Source organism: Nothobranchius furzeri, chromosome 1 (genome assembly GCF_043380555.1).
Source record: "Nothobranchius furzeri strain GRZ-AD chromosome 1, NfurGRZ-RIMD1, whole genome shotgun sequence".
Taxonomy (NCBI): domain Eukaryota; kingdom Metazoa; phylum Chordata; class Actinopteri; order Cyprinodontiformes; family Nothobranchiidae; genus Nothobranchius; species Nothobranchius furzeri.
This window is the reverse complement of record NC_091741.1, coordinates 42,836,951-42,845,473: the sequence shown is the minus strand read 5'-3', so window position 1 is coordinate 42,845,473 and position 8,523 is coordinate 42,836,951. Positions and strand designations below refer to the sequence as shown.

General features: G+C 42.3%; 2 protein-coding genes across 3 annotated transcripts in view; one reads left to right on the top strand and one right to left on the bottom strand.

The window, feature by feature from the left end:
- The first annotated feature begins 1,995 nt into the window (after positions 1-1,995).
- ndufb2 (NADH:ubiquinone oxidoreductase subunit B2) lies at positions 1,996-3,392 on the top strand. The gene is made up of 4 exons (XM_015960764.3): positions 1,996-2,214; positions 2,372-2,516; positions 2,780-2,852; positions 3,308-3,392. The coding sequence occupies exons 1-3, from the start codon at positions 2,129-2,131 to the stop codon at positions 2,849-2,851; spliced, it is 303 nt and encodes a 100-aa protein (XP_015816250.1). The 5' UTR covers positions 1,996-2,128; the 3' UTR covers position 2,852; positions 3,308-3,392.
- A 1,850-nt stretch (positions 3,393-5,242) lies between these two features.
- kdm7aa (lysine (K)-specific demethylase 7Aa) overlaps positions 5,243-8,523 on the bottom strand; it is a 39,746-nt gene continuing 36,465 nt past the window's right edge. Inside the window, exons 14-18 of one of the 2 annotated variants that reach the window (XM_015960731.3) lie at positions 7,810-7,967; positions 7,618-7,712; positions 7,221-7,378; positions 5,819-6,156; positions 5,243-5,583 (exon numbers count right to left, since the gene is read on the bottom strand). In XM_015960731.3, the coding sequence (XP_015816217.3) occupies positions 5,495-5,583; positions 5,819-6,156; positions 7,221-7,378; positions 7,618-7,712; positions 7,810-7,967 (838 nt within the window). In that variant the 3' untranslated portion in view covers positions 5,243-5,494. The remainder of the gene's footprint in view (positions 5,584-5,818; positions 6,157-7,220; positions 7,379-7,617; positions 7,713-7,809; positions 7,968-8,523) is intronic. The other variant, XM_015960740.3, reaches the window with a different exon arrangement.

The following is an 8,523-nucleotide window of genomic DNA, read 5'->3' as shown; positions in this document are numbered from 1 at the left end:
TTAATGTCACTTCTGTAGAAACGTATTGGTAGAAATCCCGTTGACATCATATGCTGAGGGAGGACGGTCTCACCGTTTCCATTTGTTGACCCTCCCCCACCCTAAAACTGCACCCCATTCGCGCATGCGCATTCCTGCACGACAGCCGCAGCTGCTTGTGCTCGCACACTTTGAAGACGACAGTGGTATAAAAAGGTTTGCTCGACGAACTAAAGCCACCTTCGCCCGTTTTTAAAAGGGAAATGTTCGTTTGTGGAGGATGCTACGACCATGTCCGAACTACCGGAAAGGAAAATATTTATTTATGACAGCACACGCGTCGTGACTGTGGTTTGAGGACGGTGTGGTTTCTTTATGTTACGAATATTGATACACAGTTAAGAGATAAGTGGTTGGCTGACCAGAATCAACTGATGAAAGTGGTCATTTTCTGAGAAATGGCTGGTTTGTGATGACATCATGCAGTTAGTATTTGTGGGCGGGTTCTGAGCTGGAAGGGGAGAGGGGCGCAACCGGAGAGCACCAGCGGACGGGCGCCATTAGGTAACAACGTAAAATTAACGTCAGTCCTTTACAAAGAAGCGCAAATGTGGATAAAATTTAGCTTAACCGTATTCATGAGGTCTATTCTGTGTAACTTGAGTATATTGTGGATTATTCTTGCCGAGACGTAAACCGACGTCGTTTTTTCTTTTGGGTGACGCCGGCTGTCGACTGGAAACAAGATGGCGTCTGGGTTTTTTCCTGTGTCTGTGGGCGGTGGCGTCGTGCGCGTTCTCGCCACTGTGTTATTTCCTGTTTTTCTGTCTTGGATAGTTCTTAACCCTCAACAGCCACCGCAAACCGAGAGGTGACCCGAAATCGTGTTTCCCCTGTTCAATTTCGGAAGTTCCAAGTTGTGCTAAAGGACAAAGGCAACGAAAGAAAAAAACGCTACTCTCCCTCAAGAAGTGACCCAAACCTGCTCTGAAAGAGTTGGTTATTGATTAGGTTCAGATATTGAAAATTACATTATCAACACCTAACACAATAAATTTGGTTCTTTTTTTTCTCCATCTAGTGGTCAAAATCGGTAGTCACGTTTTTCCTAATCAGCGTGACTTCTTGCCAATGTTATAATTAATTATAACTCATTAAATTGCTGTAAGAGTCACGTTTAACTTTTAAGTATTTACAGCTTGGGTTCAGTTTTATTACAGTTTCATATCAGAATGGGAATATGGAAAAAGTTGGTAAATGCTAAAAAAAATTGTAATATTGTACATGTTCCTGTACAAAATTATTTACATTGAGATATGCATTTAAAAAAAAAAAAAGGGGGGGGGGGGGGGGTAATTATAACTTCTCATTTCGGTTAAAATATTAAAACCCTGAAGTTTAAACAAGAGAATGTGCACCTCGTTTTTCAAAATCGATGATAAATCACAAACTCCCAAATATTTTTATGTCTGTTCTTTTTGTGCAGTTATCTTTATTGTAAGCATACTTTTTAATTATAGCATGTATTATACCGTCTGTGTGGTTTTACAAGCATTCTGTTCTTATTCTCTTTTTTATGGACTGCCTTGAATTTCCCCACTGTGGGATTAATAAATTAAACTTTCTGTAGTGTCATGTTCGGTGTTTGTGCTCACACAAGGAAAAACAACATCAATGCAGTAATTGCTATATTCATAACAATGATAAAACTGATTAAATACTATTTTGTGCATCTATTTTAAAATTGTAGTTATTTTCGTATATTAAACTACTGTATTGCCATTTATTTAAATAAAAGTTCCTAATGATAAGGTGTTGTGTGGATGTTTTATATACATGTGTGTCTGAGTTGGAAAGTCGCTGATGTAAATAAATAAAGGGAATCGCAGATAAAATGATTAAAAAACAATATAAGTGGCATAATTGAACGTTTGTTCACCCTGGAAGTCGTTTCTTCGGCATACCGATAGGGAGCAGTGTCACAAATTCGATGGACAAATCAGCTGTTTTCGTCCAATCACAGCTAACGTTATTGGGACGTCGTTTATTGACCTGAGAGAAGGTGACTTCTCAGGTTTTGCTCATTACGTTTTTCCAATCCAACCATAACCACGAAAAGGACGGGGTTCTGTTTGAAAAACAATCGACCATGTCTTCACTTGGACGGGCGTTAGGAGTCCTCCGGACTGGATCGCAGCTCGTCAGGCGCGGTCCGGGAAGGATAACGAGCAGAAAGTGAGTTCGCTAGCATCTTAGCTACAACGCTAGCTTCAGAGTGTAGCCGATAAATGAATAACAATACGTCACCACTAAGAGGATACAATAAGACTTTGGTTTTATTACGTAGATTGCCTTAAAATATTTGCATATCTGCTGTTTTGTTACGTTTTAGGGCAAGCGACGGACCGCACATTGAACCACAGTACAGGCAATATCCGCAGCTTACCAAGAGACAGAAGTACGAGGCGGAGTTCATCAGTGGGGCCATGTGGTTTTGGATTCTCTGGCACAGCTGGCACGATCCAGATGCAGTGTTGGTAAGTAAGCGTGCTCCAGAACCAAACATCTGTCTCGGTTCATCAAACGGATCTAGAAAGCTTGAGTCAACTGGAAAGGAACCGCAGTGTTAAGACTGTAGCCCTCATTTTACGAAAAACTGTTGCACGATCTCAGTGATATAGTATATTTCTATGAAGTTACCATTTATTTTTTACATCTTAGTGGAATTGTTGTCCACAGCTGTGCTCAGAGCGGACAATATCCTGTTTGAATAACTTGGTCCTTACCTCTTTTTCTGTAGGGTCACTTCCCCTGGCCAGATGCTTCAAAATGGACTGATGAGGAGCTTGGCATCCCATCAGATGAGGAATAAGGTGATATCTTTGTTTTAGATGAGTCCAGAGGTTATGAAAAGTGAAAAATGCAATAACAGGACAGGATTAGGGGGAAAGGGGGAACTAAATGCAATTATTAGGTTCACACGCTGTATTTTTCTGAATTTTGACCCCAATTGACCAATAATGGCATTTTTTTTGGGTTATGAATTACCTTATAGCACATTAACTAGGGGGAAATGGATAATGGTAGTGCACGGATTAGAGCAATGAACTGGAAAAGTCAGCCAGACAGATGTTGAAAGATCTTCAGAAAGCTGAACTTCCCAAGAATTATTACATAAAGTTTGATTCCTGTTGAGGAAAATGTAAAATTAGTGCTGGGTATAAGATGCTAGATTAAGGTGCTTGAGCTGATTTTCTGCATACATTTCAAGTTAAGGTCACAGTGTAGTTTAGCTGTGCATAAATTGAAAGCTTTTTTTTTTTTACAGGAATCGAAGCACTTTGGTATTCTTGTGAAAATCTGCAAGATTCTGTGTCTGTTGTACATAAACTAATAAAAACTTTAAAATTAAACTCGTGATTCAAAATCGAAACTGTGTAACTGCAACATGCAGGAGGTAAAACAGCCTTTTGTTGACTGATTAACAGAATAACCAGTTTCATTACATTAGTTTTATTTACACGCAATTTTTGAAATGCAGTAACAAATGCAATGCATCAACAGTGTCACAGTTAGCCAGTGTTTGTATTTTTCAAATCATAGGCCAATAGCCTGGAAAAAAAACATTGCAAAAACCAACACACACCACAAATGCAGAGAAAGGAGAAGAGGGACGAATCCTGTGAGGTGAATACTACAGCCCAAACAAACCTGGCCTGCAGGCCAGCTTGTTAGTTCAAAAAGTAAACTAGTAAAAGGAACAAAAATAGGAACTCCGCCTAGCAATGTGATCAACACCAACTTTGTTATTAATTAAAAAAACCTCTTCAGGGCAACGTCTATCACACAGTTAGGTGCAGGTCATCCTGAGCAACACTTACTGTTTGAATGATCTTAAAGCTACATGACAAGCAGTTTACCTCGGTCATCATCGTTAGTCACCTTCATGGTGTTTTATAACACTAAATTTGTTAGGACAAGGAACAATACCATACCCCGGTTAGGCTGAAAGACACAATGGTAAATGCTTAAGCAGAGTGTGTTTGTGCAACTTGGAACACTTCAAAAGAAAAACAAACCTCAGCATCTCCAAAGCAGGAGGGGAAGTTTGGAGCAAATGCTGAAAACATCCCGTCTGCATCCGTGATGTGGCTGGTGAATAATCAGAGGTTATGTCCATGGCATCATTCCCTGAGAGTGAAGAACTGCGCACCCAGAGCAAAACACATTTCACATAAGCACTGGTATTTCAGAACTAAGAAAAACACCCATTCATCCCATTTAAGTTCCTCATCACCAACTTCTGAATACATCGACTACTTTGGATTAACCACAGTGGCTCAGATACTCGCATTTTTCTCTTTTTTGCTAATTAAAGGTAAGTGGCACTAATTGAGAATGCTCAGGTGTGGATGTGACATTTGTAACTTAAAATAGTTTGTACTCACACACAGATCAAAGTCACAGGAAGAAAAAACCATAACAGACAAGAATCAAGACAGGCTCAAGTCCACTGGGAAGGAAACTGATTTGTGACATTGGAAGGTAATAAAGGGTCTGTAGGTGAACTGCTACTCAGACTAACACAACCACATTTACAAAAAAAGTAGTTTGAAGTTTAAAAAAGCAACCCTATAAAGGAAGAAACCATCTGAAACGCTGAGGCGTCACGGCCCATTCATAATAAAAATCACCTTTCAATTAATAAATACATCATTCATAAAAATAACAGAAAATGAGAAATAAATTAAACAGGAGTCGTTTCAAAGTCAACGACTCGATTCCTATTGAAAACAAATTCACAGAGAGGCAGATTTGGAGCAACACGACAACGCCTCTCAGCCGCTCCTCTCTCCTCAGAGTCATTATTGCTGGTGTGATTGAGATTAAAAGGGAGGGGGAGAAGAAAAGAGCATGAGTGGAGAAACACACAAAACAATAAAAGCACCATTTGAAGTATCAGTTCAACGCCTTTCCATTTTTCCGTCTTCTTAGCACCGCGTTTCCTGCTCGCTCACCTCAGAGCCAAACGAACAGGAAGCCCCCTGCAGCAGGTGCAGCTCAGCTTCACCTGCTGCTCCGTCGGGTTGCAGAGAAGCAATAAATGTCAAAGCAGGAGAGGATTTGTTTGCAGATGTGATGCAGGTGGTTTCTGTGTGGAAGAAACACTTTTTGCTGTTGACTGGTCAGACGTCTGTCCCATTCGAATGCCTCAGAAGCTTCAGTCCAACTGTCTGAGGAGGACTTGTCCTCGCTCCTCTACTTGTTTCTTCTTAGTGTGCTTGTTGTGGAGTCGTGCATTTGCTTTCAAATCCGATACCCTGTCTCCTAAGCATGCACGGTGAGCGCGTTTTACGTGTCAATTTGTTCACTTATCTTCGGGCAACAGTTATTTTTTTTCCTCGGAGTTTCCAGATTACAAAAATGTCTGATAACAAATATACAAATGTTTTTTTTTTCCCTTCTTCAAGTAAACACGAACTCATCTCCTTTAATTTTTTGGAGTGGGGGAGGGTTACACAAAGACACGACTGTGTCTGTTGAGCTTCAGGATCTTGCCCAGTCTCTGCTTGGCTGTGGCCATTCCTTTTTTGGGCCTTTTACCTGAAAAAATAAACAACTTAATCAGTAGAAATTAGAGACAAAACAGAAAAAGTCACCTTCACTGCAGCCAATAACATTTTCATTAGGAATTTGTCAAAATTAACTAGCACGCCTTGTCAGATTACAGGAAAACTAGAATTGGTAAAGGTTCCTACAGTGCTGAAAAGTCTGGTCACCACAGTTAAATAAATTCTTCTGAATCAGACGAGATAGAAACGTTCTTTAATTGTCAAACCTTTTGTGGCCTGATTGCTGATGGGTGGGGGGTTAGGGGCGTGTCTCTTTGATGGGTGCAGAGGTGGGGACATGGAGGGGTCACAGTACTGGTAGTCCGTCTCTGGGCTAGGCAGCCCTTGATTGTCCCAGGCCTCACTGCTGCTGTTGCCCTGGCTGTCCATGGGGCTCTTGTCCCCCTGCAGTCTATGCTGGTCCTGCAGAGAGAGCTGGCTGGGGCTGGACCACCAGGACTCCTGGAGCGAGCGTTCCTCCTCCGCCTTTGAGGAGCACAGCAGACCAGCCATGGACAGCATCCCCTGAATGGCCTCTTCTGTGCTGGGTGAGGTAGGACGTTCTCTGCGGGAGGTTGCAAAAGTTTTTTAAAAGGTGTCTCAATGGGATTGTTTTACAGCTCTCATTTCCACCGGACGACCACACTGTCTCAGCACGAATATCAAACTGTCTCTCTGACATCTCAAAATGGATGAAACCCCACCATCTCCAACTCAACCTCTCTAAAACTGAACTGCTGGTCATCCCATCAAAACCATCCATACAGCACAATATCTCAATCCAAAATGACTTCCTATCTCTGGCTCCTTCAAAGGCAGTTCGAAATCTGGGTGTTGTGATTGATGAACACCTGAGCTTTAAAGATCATGTTGCCTCTGTTGCCCGTTCATGCCGCTTTGCGCTGTACAACATACGAAAGATCCGACCATACCTAACACAACATGCCACCCAGCTCCTGGTGCAATCTACTGTCATCTCCCGCCTCGATTACTGCAATTCCCTTCTAACTGGTCTTCCAGGCTGTACTGTGAAACCTCTTCAAATGGTCCAGAACGCAGCGGCGCATCTGGTCTTCAATCAGCCAAAAAGAGCACACGTCACCCCTCTGTTCATTGAGCTCCACTGGCTAACGCTAGCAGCACGCATCAAATTCAAATTGCTAACACTAGCATACAAAGTCCGAGATGGTACGGCTCCCATCTACCTGAATCCTCTTGCAAAGGCTTACGTCTCGGCCCGGCCGCTCCGTTCATCACAGAATCGTCTGCTAGCAGTGCCTACACCACACTCAAGACAATTCAGACTCTTCTCATGCATCGTTCCACAAATGTGGAATGACCTACAACGCACTACCAGAACAGGGGCTTCCTTTTCAATTTTCAAGAAACTCCTTAAGACCCTGCTCTTCAGAGAGCATCTTCTAAACTAGCACCTCCCTGCACCCGTGCCCCCTCTCTACCGTCTACTCCTTTGTTCTCTCCTCTCCATGATTGATGTCAAGTTGTTGTTGTTATTGTTGTTGTTAGCCTCAAGGACAACATGCCGATTATCACTTGTAAGTCGCTTTGGACAAAAGCGTCTGCTAAACACATAAACATAAACAACAGCGATGGAGCTGGGTTTCTCACCGTTTGAGTGGTTCGTGTTTGTGCCTGAGTTTTTGACTAGATCGGTCTAGCTTGATGGTGTGCCCTGAGCCCGTCTGCCTCTCCTCTTCATCCTGGGAACTCTCTGAATCGTCGTCTGAAGAGGACGATGAGGACGACGAGGATGACGAAGCTTTGTGCTAGATTGGAAAAAGCCATTTTAAAGTGGGCGCATCAGTGATCACAGCTGTAGGTCAGCAAAGAGATCCAAATCACAACATGAACCACTGACTGATTATACAGTAAACATTTAATATCTAGCTTATCTAGTGAAATATTTACCTTCTATCTTGCTTGTTTTGAAGCTCTTTAGAAAATGTCTCTAATCACTGAGCTACTTTAACGTTTTTTACAATATCAAATCTGATAAATCATTTACTTCTGTGGGAGAGTCGCTGTCCGACTCTTCGTCCGACACACTGGAGTGTCCTGAGACGTCTTCCCTGAGTTCAGTCTTCACCCTCTCCAGACCCCCTGTGATGCACATGAGCAGATCATCAACTCGGAGTCTATAATGAACAAACCATGCCAGGGCTCCAGCTTTGCTTCAGGACAGTCACTGCTGACTTACTGAGAAGTGTTGCTTTCTCATCCGTGCTGCGCTGCTCTCGACTGTCCTGCGTCTGTTCCGACTTCACATCCGCACAACTCTTTGGTGGGCCGTGGCCGACGGGCGACTGTTCACTTCGCGTCTTTACAGGACTGCTTCCTGGTCGCCTCAGATCTCTGCTGGATATGATCAGAACGTAAAGAAAGGAGTTAATTCCAACACTAATGGAAACTTACTTCATACCTCCAATCTCAGGAGGTGTGAAAAAGGTGACAACTAACATCACCCCACCGAACAAGGTCCCTGCATGCTGCAGATTTGCGTCAGAGGGGTTTGTGGTGTCCTGCTCTGACATTTTCATCCTTATTGCTAAAATAATTTTGGTGGAATAATTAAGAAATCATCAATGTGATTTTTTTTTTGCAAAATGCAAACTATTTTCTACCTTTAGGTTTAGACCCTCACTCTGCTCAGAAAAAAAGAAAAAACATATGCCTGACAAAAATGATCAAAAATGATTAGGACCATCATTTATACAATAAGAATATGAGACTAATTCACACAACATCAAACATGAAAATGTCTGAAAATATTCTAGAATACTGTAATAATCCTTAAAGGGACTTTACGGAGTTTTGAATTTTTATGCTCGTGATTGCCCCCTCAGGCCAAAAGTGTAACGGCAGCTTCAATAGTAGGCTCGTGCACGAGGCGCGCATGCTGTACATACACACT